Here is a 20,078-nt window from a genome sequence, read left to right on the forward strand (position 1 = left end):
TCTAAAGTGTCTGTGGAAATGACTTCTTCTGCCACTTCATAACTGCAGAACAGTGTGGATTTGTATGTGATATTGAAGATGCCTACTTTGTGAAAACTGTTTGCGGAATTCCTTTGTGCCTCTAAATGCTGCTACTTGTGGGAAACTGTTGGTCACATTTAAAACTAACATATGGCTTCTCTCCTGTATGAATTCTTTTGTGATTCTGAAGAGAGCTACTTCTGGGAAATTCTTTGCCACATTTGGAACAGACATATGACTTTTCTTCTGTGTGAATTCTTTTGTGCTTCTGAAGATGGCTACTGTCACTGAATTGTTTCCCACAATCAGAACAGCCATATGGCTTTTCTCCAGTATGAACTTGTCTGTGTCGCTGAAGATCATAATGGTCAAGAAATTGTTTCCCACACTCAGAACAAGCTAATGGTCTTTTTCCAGTATGAACTCGCAAATGTCTTTGGAAACTGCTAAAATTGGCAAATACTTGGCCACATTCAGAACAACCATATGGCTTTTCTCCTGTATGAATTATTTTGTGGCTCTGAAGAGAGCTGAGTTTAATGAATCTTTTGTCACATTCTGAGCAGCAATACGGCTTTTCTCCAGTGTGAATTCTTGTATGACTTTGTAGAGAGCCACGGTCAGTGAATCTTTTTCCACATTCAGCACAGCCATAGGGCTTTTCTCCAGTGTGGATTCTTGTATGTCTTTGGAGAGAAAATCTGTCAAAAAATCGTTTACCACATTCAGAGCAGCAATGAGGTTTCTGTCCAGTATGAATTGCTTTGTGCCTCTGAAGATCGCCCTTACGAATGAACGTCTTGTTACATTCACAACAGCAATATGGCCTTTGTCTTGTATGAAACAACTTGAGATCTTTACAGTCTGACTCATTTTTTAAAGGTTGTCCAATGTCTCGGCCATCATACAAAGCCCCCTGATATGTGCAATACTCTTGTTGTTGGTCAGTATTGATGGCGACTCTTACAGGAAAAGAAATGCACTGGAAAGAGGCTTCTGTCAAATTCTCAGATCCTCTTGTTGATTTCTTCATCTTCTCTTTGTCCTGTTTTTGCTGCAGTTTGCAGTGAAGAGAAGTCTCGGTAAATGAAGATGGAGAGAAGTTGCCACTCTCCAGAACATCTGCAATGATACAAACAGTTTTGTTAAATGTTTTCAGATAAATAAACTTTAACATTAGAGAGGTGGCACACCGGCTGATGTTACTCACTGACCCCTCAGTCCCATTCCTGAGGTAATCCAAGAAGAGTGCTGATGAAATTGTGACTTCGATGATTAAGTCTCTCTTAAATAAGCATTGTTGTCAAATTGAGGTTCAGTCGGTTCAATATACACAAAGTGCTTAGATAAGCCATGTTTCTGGGTGCACTTTGATATTTAAGGAACCCCAATATCTTTCTTGGCTCATAAAAATAGTGGAAAGTGTGTGATCTGCAGATTGAGCAACTGTGACTTTAAATGTGAAGGTGATGGGGTGTAAGGTGTATTATGAGACCACTTGGACAAGTATTAAGAGTTTAATTTCATTGTCAAACAACAGAAAAACATGCAACCAATGTGGTCTTTAACACTAGAATTCCCGAAGCCTATGAAAAAACCCGTAATCCCGTCCCACCTTAAATGCCTTCGCACCTCTCCGTCAGCATCTTTTGTGTTGTAAATGTGTCTATCAGCACAAGCAGCCTGCTATCCCATCCACCCGCCCACCGTCCACAGTTGAATTCGCAAAGAAGCTTCTCAGTACTCAGTGTTTATCTTGGAGTGAAGTGCCTGCAGTTGTAGAGGGTAAATAATAGATCGTCATTTGGAATACATACATTTCAAGTGTGTTGCGTGTCTACCAAAATCTATGTAAACACTGTTAAAACAGAAACGTTTTTCATGTTTTAGTACTAATTGCCACAATGTAGACATGAAGTGTATAATGAGTGAAGCCTGAAATTCAAATATCAAATAAACACTTCCACAAAAGGTACTAGTATAACAAAACAAGAGCATGTGTATTCAAGCATATAACAAAAGAAAAACAAAGTAGGTTAGGATAGGCTATTGATATGATAGCTCGTGTGGTGTAGCGGTAAGAAATGCCGACTTGTGATCAAGATCAAGATCAAGAAAATAACGTAACATGATTGTCAATGTAATTGGCTTGTCACTGTTATGAGTGTTGCTGTTATATATACATATATATATTGTCACACATGTGCGCATAGGAGGACGTTGTGTGGACCAAGTAAAGTTAATTTCACGCCAGGCCAGGGGGGGGCGGAGTGCATTAAACCTTCTCCTACTATCTTTGCAGACCAGCCGCGGGAAAACCTTTCTGAAACAAGAGCGTCCCTTCCAGTTCCGGCGCCTAGAAGAGCATCACTTCCGGTTCCGGCGCCTAGGAAAATGTCACTTCCGGTTCCGGCCCCTAGAGGAATGTCACTTCCGGTGCCTGAAACATCACTTCCTGTCTGACCATTTAAAACCGCCATTTCTCACAACCTTCGGCAGTTCAGTCTTGGACTCTCAACAGTCAACTTCATTGTTGCATAAAGCTAAATCCTTTGCAGCTAGGAATATTATACGGGTGGCTGCCCCAACCTTTTTTTACGTGTGTCAAATCTCATCATTTTATAGTGGCGTAGTCGGCAGGATGATGGCCTCCTGGAGAGATCGGAAGGCAAACTTGAACCTTGACTGGACACACGTTTATAAACCAACAAATCATCAGATGAGTAAGTACCGCTCCCGAGTTGCCGAGTGGGCATCAGTCGGGGAGTGTTGGGGAAAACTGTAATGTGCCTCAACCCATCATCCTGTTAAAGGTCCGGGGAAAAATAGCTCCGGGACCCACAGGCTAGAGCCAGGTACGTCAGGGAACGCATCGGGTGCTTATTATGACCTCCCGGGTGTGGGGACTGCCCCAGCGTATCCCACGAAGGGCAAGCCCTTTAATAAAGGTGGGAGAAACCCAGGCTGGCAGGTGGAAACCAAAATGGCCTGGAAATTTAATACTGCCAAGGCAACTAAGAAGCAGGCCATGGCTTTATGGGGTAAGGTGGTTGGTTGGTTACAGCCTCATAAAAATACCAGCCACCAAATAGCAGAGCAGGTGGCCTGTGCCTTATTACTCAAATGCCTCCCCGGAAAACTCACCCAGCCGGCCTGGGGATATACGGATATTGTCGCCTTAGCGGAGATCATAGAACACTTTAGGGCAGGAACCGGCTTGGGGCCGTCAGAACGGGGCTCGTGCAAACTCGGGTGTGCTTGCGTCCCTAATACAGAGTCCCGCGGCTATAAACTGAGGCATGTTCGGGTGGACCCTGAGACGCGCCGGCAGGCACTACGAAGCAACAAAGGGGTCTGCGGGGTGAAGTGGGAGGAGGTGCGGTGTGCTCTCGCTAATCTGCTGGCCTGTTCACATACGGGAAAAGTGTTAGTCAATGGAATTAAAGTAACAGCTTTATTTGATTCCGGCAGTAACATTTCCATTATTGCTTGCCACTTAATATTACCGCGACAATGGTGTAAGAATAAGACCCGCATTACCTGTATTCACGGGGATGTCCGGTATTATCGATCCGCCAAATATTTTATCTGCCAAGACGGCATCATTAAAAAAATAATGGTGGCAGTGATGGATGATCCGCCCTTCCCCGTGATACTAGGAAGAGATTGGGTCGAAATAAATAGCGGTAATATAGGCACTTCTCCCCGATCACTAGGTCTAGTCACGGACGCGAATTCAGCGCCCTCAACTTCCTCCACGCCGTGTTTACAGCCGGCTGAGGAGCGGACTTCGGCCTCTGGTGATGACGACGAAAGACCCGGGACATCGCAGCCTGAAACGTCATCAGTAAGCGCTCCGACGTCTCGGGACGAAACTCTGCCCCATGAGGTCGAATCCGATCCTCTCTCACGTCTGCAGTTTCAATTCAGGCAGACGCCGGCTTCATTTAAAAGGGAACAATGGAATGACGTTTCCCCTAAATTTGCAAAAAATGCAGTCATTCTAATAGACGGCCAACACACGTCATATCCCATGCCACAAGGTCCTCACTTTGTGCTTAATAATGATCTGTTATATCGAGTAGCAGAACATGAGGGGCAGATAAGGTCACTGTTGTTAGTACCAAGAACCTACCGGCGACAGGTTTGTGAACTAGCACATACCCATCTGCTGGGAGCCCATTTGGGCCCCGAAAAAACACTGGAGAGAATTAAGCTCCGATTTTTTTGGCCCGGAATTAACGAGGATTTTCAGCGCTTTTGCACATCCTGTCCAGAATGTCAATTGAGGCAAATTCCTAGGAGGGACCGTGCTCCTCTAGTTCCCTTACCCTTAATTGATATCCCGTTTGAACGCATAGGGGTCGACCTGGTGGGACCCCTGGAACCCTCAGCCAGAGGTTATAAATATATAATGGTTCTGGTCGATTATGCTACTCGATTTCCAGAGGCTGTTCCGTTGCGCTCAGCTACTTCAAAAGCTATCGCATGGGAATTAGTGGGAGTACTTGCGCTTGTCGGAATCCCTAAAGAAATCCTGACAGATCAAGAGACTCCTTTTACCTCGCAGACGTTCAGGGAGACTGCCAAGCTACTTCAAATAAAGCATTTAAAGACCTCGGTATATCATCCTCAAACCGATGGTCTTGTGGAGAGGTTTAATCAAACTCTCAAACAGATGTTGCGTAAGGTAGTCAATGAGGATGGAAGGAACTGGGATCAGCTCCTCCCCCTCGTCCTTTTTGCATATCGGGAAGTCCCACAAGCCTCCACAGGGTTCTCACCTTTTGAATTACTATATGGACGACAACCCCGGGGCATATTAGACATCCTAAAGGAAGGATGGGAGGAAGAGGCCCTCCCTTCAACAAATATATTAGAATATATCGTGCAGTTACGTGATAGATTTTAAAAAATTAGACCAATATTAAAAACACATATGGAAAAGGCGCAAGCAGCTCAGGCCCGATGTTATAACCGTGGCACGTCTCTCCGGGAATTCCACCCGGGAGACCAGGTCATGGTTTTAGTTCCTACCTCACACTCCAAATTGTTGGCCCATTGGCAAGGCCCTTATGAAATCAAGGAGAGGAAGGGGCTGATCGATTATTTGGTGAAACAACCGAATCATCGACCCAGCGAGCGGATTTATATCAATCTGCTGAAACCACGGATCGGGATTCCGAGCCCTCCTCCGGACAGCTACGCTCTCTCTTCGCTCGTCAATTACACCTTAATTTCATAGATAATTTGACTCGCCAACAATGTCAGGAGCTCGAAGCAGCTATTCTGTCTATCCCCTGAGGTAGTCAGTGAAAAGCCAGGTCGGACCTCTCTGGTTGCGCATGACATTGTAACGAAACCTGGGGTTATTGTCCGAGAACGTCCGTACAGAATTCCCGAGGCAAAAAAGGCTGAAGTGGAGTTGGAGATCAGACGAATGCTGGAGCTAGGTGTGATTGAGGAAAGTTATAGTCCCTGGTCCAGTCCTATCGTTATGGTCAGTAAGACCGATGGAAGTTGGAGGTTTTGAAATGACTTCCGTCAGCTTAACCAAGTCTCCCAATTTGACGCCTATCCAATGCCACGAGTGAACGACCTCCTCGAGCGGCTAGGACATGCCAAATTTTTGACTACCTTAGATATGACTAAGGGGTACTGGCAGGTTCCCTTAACGGACTCCGCTAAGGAAAAGACAGCGTTCAGCACCCCTAGTGGTCACTGGCAGTATCGTGTCCTCCCATTTGGATTACATGGGGCACCTGCGACCTTCCAACATCTGGTGGATAAAGTGCTCCGTCCTCATAATTCATATAGTGCTGCCTACTTAGATGACGTTGTCATCTATTCCAACACCTGGGAGGAACACATACAGCAGGTTGGAGCCGTGTTGCGGACACTAGCACAAGCTGGACTTCATATCATCCCGAAAAAGTATTTCTTTGGGTTGGTCGAGGCCAAATATTTAGGCTATCTAGTGGGCCGGGGTATGGTGAGACCACAGTGTTCCAAAATTGATGCCATTGCAAATTGGCCCCGTCCGATAACCAAGAGGCAAGTACAAGCATTTCTCGGCTTGGCAGGTTACTATCGCCGGTTTGTACCTCAGTTTTCCGAGAGAGCTACGCCCTTGACGAACCTCACAAAGAAGGGTCGACCTAATCATGTGGTATGGGATCAGATATCAGAAGCTGCATTCAGTGACTTGAAACTGGCCCTTACGTCAGCTCCTATACTAAAAGCACCAGATTTTTCTGAACCTTTTATTCTCCAGACGGACGCTTCGGACACAGGTCTTGGAGCGGTGCTGATCCGGAGCGTCGATGGAGTTGAACACCCCATAATGTACCTGAGCCGGAAACTGTTGGATCAGGAAACTAGGTATGCGGCAGTGGAGTAGGAGGCTTTGGCTATTAAATGGGCGATTACTCAGCTGAGATACTACCTCTTGGGTCGTGAATTCACTCTTGTGACAGACCATGCACCCTTACAGTGGATGGCCTTGCACAGGGAGTCCAATCCGCGGGTCACGAGGTGGTTTTTGGATCTCCAGTCATATAAGTATTCGGTCGTTTATCGCCGGGGTATTCTGCAGGCCAATGCCGATGCCCTTTCCAGGTGCCATGACTTCTCGGATCGGTACGCCTGACCCGATGGGTCTGGGCTGAGGGGGGGACCTTGTCACACACGTGCGCATAGGAGGACGTTGTGTGGACCAAGTAAAGGTAATTCCATGCCAGGCCAGGGGGGGGCGAAGTGCATTAAACCTTCTCCTACTATCTTTGCAGACCAGCCGCGGGAAAACCTTTCTGAAACAAGAGCGTCCCTTCCAGTTCCGGCGCCAAGGAAAATGTCACTTCCGGTTCCGGCCCCTAGAGGAATGTCACTTCCGGTTCCGGTGCCTGAAACATCACTTCCTGTCTGACCATTTAAAACCGCCATTTCTCACAACCTTTGGCAGTTCAGTCTTGGACTCTCAACAGTCAACTTCATTGTTGCATAAAGCTAAATCCTTTGCAGATAGGAAAATTATACGGGTGGCTGCCCCAACCTTTTTTTACGTGTGTCAAGTCTCATCATTTTACAATATATATATATATATATATATATATATATATATATATATATATATATATATATATATAGTATACACACACCCATAAACATATATATATATATACACAAACATAAAAATATATATATACATATATAGTACAGGCCAAAAGTTTGGACACACCTCCTCATTCAATGTGTTTTCTTTATTTTCATGACCATTTACATTGGTAGATTCTCACTTAAGGTATCAAAACTATTTGGTCAAATAGCCCTTACACAGCCTGGAGGTGTGTTTGGGGTCATTGTCCTGTTGAAAAATAAATGATTGTCCAACTGACCTGACTTCTGCACAACACAACTGCTGGTCGCAACCCCATTGATAAAGCAAGAAATTCCACTAAATAACCCTGATAAGGCACACCTGTGAAGTGAAAACCATTTCAGGTGACTACCTGTTGAAGCTTATCGAGAGAATGCCAAGAGTGTGCAAAGCAGTAATCAGAGCAAAGGGAGGCTATTTTGAAGAAACTAGAATATAAAACATGTTTTCAGTTATTTCACCTTTTTTTGTTAAGTACATAACTCCTCATGTGTTCATTCATAGTTTTTATGCCTTCAGTGAGAATCTACCAATTTACAGTGGTGTGAAAAACTATTTGCCCCCTTCCTGATTTCTTATTCTTTTGCATGTTTGTCACACAAAATGTTTCTGATCATCAAACACATTTAATCAATAGTCAAATATAACACAAGTAAACACAAAATGCAGTTTTTAAATGATGGTTTTTATTATTTAGGGAGAAAAAAAATCCAAACCTACATGGCCCTGTGTGAAAAAGTAATTGCCCACTGAACCTAATAACTGGTTGGGCCACCCTTAGCAGCAATAATTGCAATCAAGCGTTTGCGATAACTTGCAATGAGTCTTTTACAGCGCTCTGGAGGAATTTTGTCCCACTCATCTTTGCAGAATTGTTGTAATTCAGCTTTATTTGAGGGTTTTCTAGCATGAACCGCCTTTTTAAGGTCATGCCAGAGCATCTCAATTGGATTCAGGTCAGGACTTTGATTAGGCAACTCCAAAGTCTTCATTTTGTTTTTCTTCAGCCATTCAGAGGTGGATTTGCTGGTGTGTTTTGGGTCATTGTCCTGTTGCAGCACCCAAGATCGCTTCAGCTTGAGTTGACGAACAGATGGCCAGACATTCTCCTTCAGGATTTTTTGGTAGACAGTAGAATTCATGGTTCAATCTATCACAGCAAGCCTTCCAGCTCCTGAAGCAGCAAAACAACCCCAGACCATCACAGTACCACCACCATATTTTACTGTTGGTATGATGTTCTTTTTCTGAAATGCTGTGTTCCTTTTACGCCAGATGTAACAGGACATTTGCCTTCCAAAAAGTTCAACTTTTGTCTCATCAGTCCACAAGGTATTTTCCCAAAAGTCTTGGCAATTATTGAGATGTTTCTTAGCAAAATTGAAATGATCCCTAATGTTCTCTTTGCTTAACAGTGGTTTGCGTCTTGGAAATCTGCCATGCAGGCCGTTTTTGCCCAGTCTCTTTCTTATGGTGGAGTCGTGAACACTGACCTTAATTGAGGCAAGTGAGGCCTGCAGTTCTTTAGACGTTGTCCTGGGGTCTTTTGTGACCTCTCGGATAAGTCGTCTCTGCGCTCTTGGGGTAATTTTGGTCGGCTGGCCACTCCTGGGAAGGTTCACCACTGTTCCATGTTTTTGCCATTTGTGGATAATGGCTCTCACTGTGGTTCGCTGGAGTCCCAAAGCTTTAGAAATGGCTTTATAACCTTTACCAGACTGATAGATCTTAATTACTTCTGTTCTCATTTGTTCCTGAATTTCTTTGGATCTTGGCATGATGTCTAGCTTTTGAGGTGCTTTTAGTCTACTTCTCTGTGTCAGGCAGCTCCTATTTAAGTGATTTCTTGATTGAAACAGGTGTGGCAGTAATCAGGCCTGGGGGTGGCTACGCAAATTGAACTCAGGTGTGATACACCACAGTTAGGTGATTTTTGAACAAGGGGGCAATTACTTTTTTCACACAGGGCCATGTAGGTTTGGATTTTTTCTCCTAAATAATAAAAACTGCATTTTGTGTTTACTTGTGTTATATTTGACTAATGGTTAAATGTGTTTGATGATCAGAAACATTTTGTGTGACAAACATGCAAAAGAATAAGAAATCAGGAAAGGGGCAAATAGATTTTCACACCACCGTAAATGGTCATGAAAATAAAGAAAACACATTGAATGAGGAGGTGTGTCCAAACTTTTGACCTGTACTGTATACACACACACACATATATATATATATATATATATATATATATATATATATATATATATATATATATATATATATATATATATATATATATATATATATATATATATATATATATATATATATATACTGCTCAAAAGAATTAAAGGAACACTTTTTAATCAGAGTATAGCATAAAGTCAATGAAACTTATGGGATATTAATCTGGTCAGTTAAGTAGCAGAGGGGTTGTTAATCAGTTTCAGCTGCTGTGGTGTTAATGAAATTAACAACAGATGCACTAAAGGGCAACAATGAGATGGCCCCAAAACAGGAATGGTTTAACAGGTGGAGGCCACTGACATTTTCCCTCCTCATCTTTTCTGACTGTTTCTTCACTAGTTTTGCATTTGGCTACAATCAGTGTCACTACTGGTAGCACGAGGTGATACCTGGACCCTACAGAGGTTGCACAGGTAGTCCAACTTCTCCAGGATGGCACATCAATACGTGTCATTGCCAGAAGGTTTGCTGTGTCTCCTGCACAGTCTCAAGGGCATGGAGGAGATTCTAGGAGACAAGCAGTTACTCTAGGAGAGCTGGAGAGGGCCATAGAAGGTCCATAACCCATCAGCAGGACCAGTATCTGCTCCTTTGGGCAAGGAGGAACAGGATGAGCACTGCCAGAGCCCTACAAAATGACCTCCAGCAGGCCACTGGTGTGAATGTCTCTGACCAAACAATCAGAAACAGACTTCATGAGGGTTGCCTGAGGGCCCAAATGTCTACTGCGCCTGTGCTCACTGCACAGCACCGGGAGCTCAATTGGCATTTGCCATAGAATACCAGAATTGGCAGGTCCACCACTGGCATCCTGTGCTTTTCACAGATGAGAGCAGGTTCACCCTGAGTATATGTGAAAGACGTGAAAGGGTCAGGAGAAGCCGTGGAGAACATTATGCTGCCTGTAACATCGTTTAGCATGACTGGTTTGGTGGTGGGTCAGTGATGATCTTGGAGGCATATCCATGGAGCGACTCACAGACCTCTACAGGCTAGACAACGGCATCTTGACTGCCATTAGGTATCAGGATGAAATCCTTAGACCCATTGTCAGATCCTACGCTGGTGCAGTAGGTCCTGGTTTCCTCCTAATGCACGACAATGCCAGGCCTCATGTGGCAAGAGTATGCAGGCAGTACCTGGAGGATGAAGGAATTGAAGCAATTGAATGGCCTTCACGATCCCCTGACTTAAACCCAATAGAACATCTGTGGGACATTATGTTTCGGTCCATTAGGCGCCGCCAGGTTGCTCCTCAGACTGTACAACAGCTCAGGGATGCCCTCATACAGATCTGGGAGGAAATGCCACAAGACACCATCCGTCGTCTCATTAGGAGCATGGCCCGACGTTGTCAAGCATGCATACAAGCTCGTGGGGCCACACAAGATACTGAAAAGCATTTTGAGTAGCAGAAATTAAGTTTTTGAAAAATGGACTAGCCTGCCACATCTTCATTTCACTCTGATTTTAGGGTGTCTACACAATTGAGCCCTCTGTAGGCAGAAAACTTTTATTTCCATTAAAAGACTTGGCATCCTTTTGTTCCTAAGACATTGCCCTGTCATTATTTGTATAGATATCCAACTTCATATTGTGATCTGATGTATCTAATGTGTTTCTTTAAAGTGTTCCTTTAATTTTTGTGAGCAGTGTATATAAACTGAGGGTCCTGTTCCAATTTTTGTTTTGCCCATTCTGCAAATTCAGTGCGCCTATCTGGGTCATCCTCGTTGAGATGCTGCAGTAGCTGGAGTTTGTAAGGGTGCCATTTGTGAGTAGCTAATATCCGCCGAAGGGATGTTCGACTAATGCCACTCTCAAGTGACATGCGGCGAGTGCTATGCTGTGGGCTCTTGCTGAATGAAGCTAGGACAGCCACTGATGTTTCTTCATTATTGACAGTTTTCATGCATCCACATTTTGGCAAATCCAACACTGAACCAGTTTCACGAAACTTGGCAAGCAGTTTGCCAACTGTAGCATGGGAGATGGGTGGTCTCGTAAGGTGTCTTGCATTTAAATCTGCTGCAATGACCCGGTTACTGCGTTCACCAGACATCAACACAATTTCTATCCGCTCCTCACGTGTTAACCTCTGCGACATGTCAATGGCTGTAAACAAAGAGAAACCTGTAAATAACTCATGAAAGAATAAAGTTAAAACCAAGCGCATCATTGTTTTTCTTGTGAAATTCCCAATAAGTTTGATATGTCACATGACCCTCTTCCTATTGAAAAAACAAAAGTTGGATCCAAAATGGCTGACTTCAAAATGGCCACCATGGTCACCACCCATCTTGAAAAGTTTTCCCCCTCACATATACTAATGTGCCACAAACAGGAAGTTAATATCACCAACCATTCCCATTTTATTAAGGTGTATCCATATAAATGGCCCACCCTGTATATATACACCCTTTGGGGTGCGAGCAGCTGTTGCTGGGGATGTCAGAATCCATCGAGGAAGAAAAATGAAAAACATTATTTGTACAAATTCTTAATTTATCTATCCATTCCTAAATAATTAAATGGGCAGGCTATTTTGTATCAGTGCAATACTCTGCTTGTTAAAACAGATGACTTCCGCTCTTACGTGCACTTAGTGCTGCTTGGGTATTATGAACTATTGTACCTGTTCAAGTTCTATTTAAATTTTAAATATAAGTAATTTTTATTTAGTTGACAGAAATATCTTTGGTAGGGATGTAAGTTAAATTTAGTCATCAATGCATACATTTTTCTTCACCATAGAAATGTAAAGACTAAATTCAACTTACATTCCTACCAAAGATATTTCTGTCGACTAAATAGAACCTACTTATATCCAAATAGAACTTGAAAAGATATATTTTTTCGAATCTGAGCATGCATTTTAGATCGACTTAACGTGCACTACATCGAGCCCCGTGCTTTTGTGCTCTGGCCTGCCTGTTTCAATAAGTCACTGTTGCTTCGCTCTTACTTTTTTACCGTCCATTTAATCATGGGCCTCTCTACATTTTTGTTTATTTTCGGGTTGTAATGTTCATTAAATTTACGTATCATCTGGTCCATTGGCAGACCGTGCATCTCACACCTAGGCCTTCAGTACTGCTCCGTCTGAATCAACCCGCCCTTCAAGAACTAATTTATGGTTATAAATACCATCTTAATATGCAGAAATACAGTATAAAGAGCAGCTGCATCGCAGATAGATAACTCCTGTCGCCACAATAAATACCTTTATTGAATAGACAAACCAGTGGTGAACAAGTTCCTTTCTACTGTAGCCACAGCCGCGACACACATAAAAAACATCAATAATAACTCATAAACTTGCAATATTGTTTAGGAAAAATTGCAACATTTTATTCTCCAAAAATTCGGATTACTTGTAAACAAAATCCATCCTCCTCTCTTTCCTCAAAAGCAGTTCAATCACTCTGTCGTACAGATTATCCGTGCGCCTCAGTTCCACCAAAAAGTCCCTTACTATTGCCGTCGAAGCTAATGCTGAAAAATCGAACCTGCAGCTTATATCCAATCAATGGGTTAGAATATGGTGACGTCGCCGTACGCCTGCTAGATGGCCGTACTGACACCAACTCAAAATCTGATTGGTTGAAGCAACAGGTTAATCGACATTTATTCTGTGTTAGAGTGCCTGCACAACGGATTGTAAAGTCCTCTCTGCCTGGCAACAAATGATGGTTGAAATGTGATTGGTTAAATGCTTTAATACAAAAATACATGTTTGGAAGCAGCACAACCATCGGAAAAGCTATGAAAGGAAGCAGACAGTCTATTTGGAATTATTTAATAAGTATTCATGGACAAAATATAATTAACATCAGTTTGTGATTCAGATATTTTTACTTATGTATATGCTAAGCACAGTCCTTCACCTGCGAATATTTACCTTATATGGGCAGGCACTCAGTTACGTGGGAGGCGTAACAATGCGAGACGCAACTCCGCCTCACACGGCCAACGAGCTGCAGTCTATTAACAGTATATGGACGAAAAAATAGGTTCCAGTTATGACCATTACGCGTAGAATTTCGAAATGAAACCTGCCCAACTTTTGTAAGTAAGCTGAAAGGAAGGAGCCTGCCAAATTTCAGCCTTCTACCTACACGGGAAGTTGGAGAATTAGTGATGAGTGAGTCAGTGAGTGAGTGAGTCAGGGCTTTGCCTTTTATTAGTATAGATAAAAACATACATTTGATTTGCGTCTGTAATAGCCAGTGTAAATTTATAGTACTTGTAAAAGTTAGCTTTTTTTTTCAGTTTTATTCTCTCAGTCACGTTCACGCTCACACAACCACTACCTCCAATCTGACATGGTTTTCAGGTAAAGATGTGGAATCATCTCTGTATTTGTATTCAGTGTCAGATCTTGTGCATGAACAAAACTGGGACTGGGAAAACTGTGGACGTGGGTGTGAGTGGTGTGCGTGACTGAGAATGATTGTGGATATGAATTTTTTTATTCAGTTTTATTGAGTGTTCCTGGTCACACTGAGTTATTATGCACCTTCTGGTCCATGATGTCAAAGCAGCACTGACAAAAAAAGAGAGACATAGGTATATATGACATTTGGAATAATTCATTTTATGACCTGTATTATACATTTTGGAAAACATTCTTGCACTAATGCAGCATTACTGTATATTCATTCGCATACCTTCATGTGGTTGTAATCAGCGACCATGTTTGTTTTGTTTTATTTTTCACGATCTTGCCCAGTCTCCACATTTTGGTATATGGTGCGGTTTCTTTTGTACTCCAGGAAATTCAGAGGACAGAATAGTCCACAGGGGTCAGTTCTGTCCTATTTACAATCATCATTTTCAAATGTCAACAGTTCCCACACTCCCAAGGACCGTCCCTCCTACATGTATGACATGTGTACCTGTTACAATGTACGCACTTCTCTCTGTGCTGTGGTTCCTATTACATTGAAGGGTACGTGACTCTGAACTTTCTTTCCTGGGGGAAGTGGAGGTGTTGGAACAGAAACTTGTCGATGTTACATCCTCTTCTTCTTTTTCCATCACCTTTTCTTGTAAGAAGCAACAACAAAGTTTCTCTCTCAGTCAACACATGTGAGTTCAAACCCACGTTTGTTTGTCAGCTTTAATCTCGCCACATCAGAGAATTACCTTTAATTTCCAGCAGATAAAAGAAGAGAGTTTGTGGCTCACCTTGTAGAGGATCTTTAATGTTCCTCTTTATTATTACACGATACTCATACACACACATATATCGCCATGACTTGTATGAATGGTGTGCTAATTTAAAAGTGTTTTATTTTACTAATTATTGTCATTTTCAAAGGACAGTATAGCTTTGCATGTATTACCATTTTGTAATGAACATATCAGAGTTTAAACGATAGTGAAATTAAGAGTGAAGAAACATTTAATATACTAAAAAACAAATCAGGTGGTGACAAATGACATTATTTAAATGTTGTATATTTTTATTCCTTAGTGTTTGTAGTTTGGCTGATAATGCTCACCATTCCATAATAAACATATAAGATTAATTGAAACGAGACTTCAGCCACATCAGATACGCTAACACAAACTCCTCTGCTCCTTCTGTTTCTCATCGATGGTGAATCTCCTGACCTCTCAATCCAAGACACTCCGCTAAGCTACATCTTCAGCTGGGATAGAAGGAGCATAAGAGAAGACACTGAGTGGCCTCCCTCACCAACTGCCACCCGCTCTGATCCTCTTTAGTCGAACCAAATGGCAGATTTTGTTTTATTCCTCCAGCGTCTCACCACAGGACTGATAGATTATATTTTTATTCTGTCCTCCCTGACCATCTGACCGGACTTATAGTAATGGACCTAAAAAACTTATCTTCACATCAGGGTTCTACTTCTTGCATATTTGTGTTATTTAAGCACAAATTGATTATTTTGACATTATTTTTATATATTATTTATTCAGTTAAATATATTTATTAATTTATTATATTAAATATATTGCCGCGTCACTCTTTGTTATTTTCTCTGCTCTTCCTAATTCTCATTTTTTTGTTGTTCCTCTCTTTTCTATCCTCCTAATCTTTATAAGAACCCTGGAGTGGACGCGTCATCTTCAACGATGGACTCAACGCCAAAGCTTGGCCTTACTCTGTTAAAGTTCACCTCCATGGCGTTGGAGTAACAGAGGGGAGCCGAGTGAACAACTGACCATCAGGAACAGCAATCTGGTATGAGAATTTGGGTTTGTATCATTTGTTTTTATTCATTGGACACAATTGTGATGACTGAGAAACCCAACTTAAATTAAACAATATGTCAATCTGTGTCTTTTCTTTCATTAGTAAGGGCCAGTGGTTAGCACAGCTGCTCACTGCTCCAGTGTGATGCTTTATGGGGTAACCTGAGAGGGGCTGGGAGGGGAAACTGACCAACAGCAACAAGTCAGTTTGGTTTCTCTGCTGCCTCATTGCAGTCAAATTCTACACGGCCTTCAAATGTTCTCTGTATGTCTGCACAAGACATACTAAGAAAACAGCAGCTGATCCATCAGCATCTCCTTACGCGAGTAGCAGAGATGCAAAGTGGCTGGAGCATTGCACGCCCCTTCAGAAATGGTGGGCGGGTGAAGCGAGCAGGGGGCAAAGCCCCCTAGTATGTGTGTGTGAGTATATATATATATATATATATATATTTCATACACGTAACAGCTCACTGAATTATCGTGCTGTAAAAATTTACTGTAAGAGAAAACGTCTGCCTGTGTGAGAAGAGTCTGTGGACACGATCAGCAGAGACAAATCACTCCATCTGAATGACTCGGGCACAGCATTAGGAATGGACAGATGCCATTTAAACCAAAATTATTGCAGTAGATTTAGCGGCACAGATTGGGATGAGGTGGCGGCACGGTGGCGCAGTGGTAGAGCTACTGCCTTGCATATAGGAGACCCGGGTTCGCTTCCCGGGTTCCCCCCGTGTCTGCGTGGGTTTCCTCCCACAGTCCAGAGACATGCCGGTTAGGTGCATTGGCGATCCTAAATTGTCCCTAGTGTGTGTGTGCCCTGTGGTGGGCTGGCACCCTGCCCAGGGTTTGTTTCCTGCTTTGCACCCTGTGTTGGCTGGGATTGGCTCCAGCAGACCCCCCGTGACCCACCAGTTAGGATATAGCGGGTTGGATAATGTATAGATGGATTGGGATGAGTTAAGGATTTTCTTTTGTGCACATTTGTCACCTAAATGGAGCACAAACAATAATAATAACAAAAATAATAATAACGCTGTTGTTATTGCAATTATTATGAAGATATGACTGTGAAATTTAATTTAACATAATACTGGTGACATGTTAAGGCTTCAATGTCACCTGTAGTCATGTGCTGGACACTTTCAGCTGTTATAATTTTTCATAAACCTTTACATTTTATTACTTGTTAGGTCAGCTACTGTTAGTCATTATGCACTCGAGCAGCTGATCTCCATTTGTGTGTCTCACTCTCAGGTCCACCTCCTACAAATGGCTGGTAGAATTTCTAAATGTTGTCATTTACACTTTCTTTTATGTTTAGTCACATTACTTACTTATTCCTGCACTCCCAGATGGCTGCTGCTTTTCATCATCTTCTTCTTCTCTACTGTCTCCTTTATTGATTTTATCCTCAAACTCTGGTAGCTCAGATTTCAGTTCCACAGAATTCTGCTGGGTAGTCAGTTGTCCCTCCTTTGTGTCCCAATACTGTAAACTGCAGTGAGAATCAACAAAAATCTGTTTGGACATATTTCCAATTTCAAGGTTTTGCAGTTCAGGACCACCTGAGAAATCTTCAGAATCCTCAGCTTTAACTTTATCAATCTCCCCTTTGTGTTTCTCCTCTTTAAAAACTGAAATTCTTTCTTCCCAGCCCTCCACCATCACACACAAATCCTATGGTGTACCCCACTCAAGGTCCTCTTCTTTAACCTGCTGCAGTCTTTCCTCCACACCATCGTCTTTGGCTGAGTCCATGCTCTGTGTGAAACTCTTCTCTCCTCCAAGTGTTTGCTCCTTTCTTATAAGATTCTCCTTTCAGATGGACAGTCCTGACCTGGAGGCCATTAGACCCCTCACTCCTTGACCGTGTGAGCTGAAACGAAGGCTCCTGTTGTATCTGATCAAATAAAAGTGATAAAATTACTTCATAGATACACCAAAAACAACTGGAGCTCATTTCATTGTTAACATCCAGTTTTAATCAAAAATGGAAATCTACTAATTAAGTTGTTATGTGGGATTTGAAATTCTGTAAACGATCCATGTTAGTCTAACAAGCTCTCAGCAGATTTGGAGTAAAAACCTACTTGACAGCAAGACAAAGTCCAGCTCACCGATACAAAGCCAAGAACAGAGAATAACAAAAGGGATAATACAATTTGAAAAATTCAGGTATTGTCATTTTAAATCATCCCATACTGGCCACACGGCTTACTCAAGTCAAGTCAAAATGTAGCAGAGACAGATCCAAAGTCTAGACCTGACCTAAACTAAGACCCCCATTTCAAAGAGACTCGGCCTGTGATGTGTTTATGTGCCACAAATCAATAACAGTGAGAGTAATAGAAAGAGACGCTGAAGAGAACACATGGAGGACAATCACATATGGAGTCACGTTTGACAGCCACTACAAATGTTAAGAAGCTGGCTGACAGATTCAGTGGACCTGTCTGAATGGCTGTTGATCCCCCATCTGTCAGGAAGGGCGGCTCCTCCACCTGCCCACTGCTCCATATTCACAAGCACTCCTGTCATTCCTCTTCCATTCTCTCTCATGTTTAGAACTGCAATGGCTTTACTGTCCCCCGGGGGTCACTTCAGCTAAGGATATCACAAGAACTGATATTTAAGTTCAAAGTTAAAACCAAAATTCAGAAAATGTAACAGGAGTTTCTTTTTTCCAATTCCTAAGTAAAGATGTACTCATCCAAATCAAACAAATATAAGGACAGACAGGAGTGGCGCCTTGATTAAAGGCTAAATAGTGGCCTCAAATGAGAGCAGGGAAGGGGAAAGGATCGAGATTTGCATGAAGAACTGAAATACTTGTCAATCAACTGAGAAATATTACAAGTGGATATGTTGTAAGTCAAATGAGGAACAGAAAAAGCAGGCTTTGCCAAAGAACATGCATAATGAGACTCAGTCCGATGTTGGGTAACAGTATAGTTCATTAATGCCCGAGTCAGGGTGCGTTTTGTTCTCGATGATGCAAAGTCTTCATTACGACGGGGAAAAACAAAAAACTGTCCCACCAACAGAATTGTCAGAATTGCGATGAAGGATCAAACCGGGCCTTGAGCCTAGTTAAAGAGGAATGTCATTACGGGCAGTTTGATGTCACCATAGAGTTAGTTCAGTAATTATTCACAGTTTTGGACTGGGCTATCATTTTTATACAGATGATACTCAACTCTATTGGAATGTGAAAAGTGAAACTCATCAGAGCTCTCTCAGCTCACAACACTCTTCAGTGAAATCCATACCTGAAGGAGCAGAACTGTTTAAAATGAAACTGCAAGAAAACTGAACTCCTGCAAATTAGCACTGAAGTGCAACTTAAGAAAATGAGCTTCTCCTCGGCCACTCTTGGTGGTGATCTCATCAGACCTTCTTCTGATGCAAGGAACCTGGGGGTCATTTTAGATTCCTGCCTTTCTTACTCTGCCCACATAAAGAAACTTTCTTACTTCCACCTCCATCACGTATCCCGTGTTCGCTCATTCCGCTCCTTTACTAATGTGAAGAAACTTGTCCCTACTGTTATCACATCCTGTATTGATTATCATAAGTTCCTACTGGTAGGTGTCCCTTCTAATCTTCTATCAGAGCTCTAGTTGATTTAAAACTATGCTGACACGGACCAGCCACAGCGAGCACATCACAGCCATCCTTCTTCACCTCCACTGGCTCCCTGTGTCTTACAGGACTAAATATAAAATTCTATTATTAACTTATAAAGCTTTAAACGGCTTCACACCACACTACATCAGTGATCTGCTCCATCGCTCTGCTCCTGGTCACCCACTAAGGTCCTCTGATTCTGTGCCCCACACTAACCTGAACTCTGTGGGTGACAGCTGGGCCTTCAGCACCCAAACTTTGGAATGACCACCTGAAATTAATGAGGCCAGCTGACTCCATTCATTAATTAAAAAAAAAAAAAAACTAAAAACTCATCTGCTCAGGAAGACGTCGAATCCACCTGACATTCGGCCTCCTCTTTCAGTCTTCCTCTCTGTCCAGATGCTCAGGATGATCCGTGTCTGTCTCTGTGTGTCTGTGTGTGATGTCAGAAATGAGGTTATTTGTTCAGATTTTTCTTTTAGTGTTCAATTTAGTGTTTTACTCGGTTTATTGTCATTTATTGTATTTAATGGTCTGTATATCCTCTATTTATCTGATTAGTGTTCTATGCAGAAAAGATTTGCATCTAATGTTAAATAAACCCTGCTGTTCTTTCTGAGATGCTGTGAAGCGCCTTCAGCATGGGAAAGATGCAATATAAATAAAATGTTTTATTATTATTATTATTATTGTTAGTGATTAACTTAATAGTGAACTTCTAGCGCCGCTCAATGAGCTTTGGCAAACCACAGCTCTGACTTGGAGTTGGTGGTTTGATGATGTCAGGTTCAAG

General features: G+C 42.4%; 1 protein-coding gene across 1 annotated transcript; it reads right to left on the reverse strand.

Annotated features, from left to right (window-relative positions):
• Positions 1-121: 121 nt before the first annotated feature.
• On the reverse strand, positions 122-17,320 carry LOC120528885 (zinc finger protein 239-like). Its single transcript, XM_039752961.1, has 3 exons — positions 16,990-17,320; positions 954-1,143; positions 122-650 (listed from the first exon to the last, which is right to left on the reverse strand). Exons 1-3 carry the CDS (start codon positions 17,318-17,320, stop codon positions 122-124), a joined length of 1,050 nt encoding a protein of 349 aa, XP_039608895.1.
• Positions 17,321-20,078: the final 2,758 nt, after the last annotated feature.

This window comes from Polypterus senegalus, chromosome 4, assembly GCF_016835505.1.
Source record: "Polypterus senegalus isolate Bchr_013 chromosome 4, ASM1683550v1, whole genome shotgun sequence".
Lineage (NCBI taxonomy): Eukaryota > Metazoa > Chordata > Cladistia > Polypteriformes > Polypteridae > Polypterus > Polypterus senegalus.

Excerpts from the sequence above, each read along its gene's own strand:
- LOC120528885 (XM_039752961.1), bottom strand. The coding sequence starts at position 17,320 with ATGGTGGAGGGCTGGGAAGAAAGAATTTCAGTTTTTAAAGAGGAGAAA. Across the intron at positions 1,144-16,989 it reads ATCTGGGAGTGCAGGAATAA|ATGTTCTGGAGAGTGGCAAC; the intron begins GTAAGTAATGTG and ends GTATCATTGCAG. Across the intron at positions 651-953 it reads AATACTGACCAACAACAAGA|ATTCACTGACCGTGGCTCTC; the intron begins GTATTGCACATA and ends ATGTGGAAAAAG.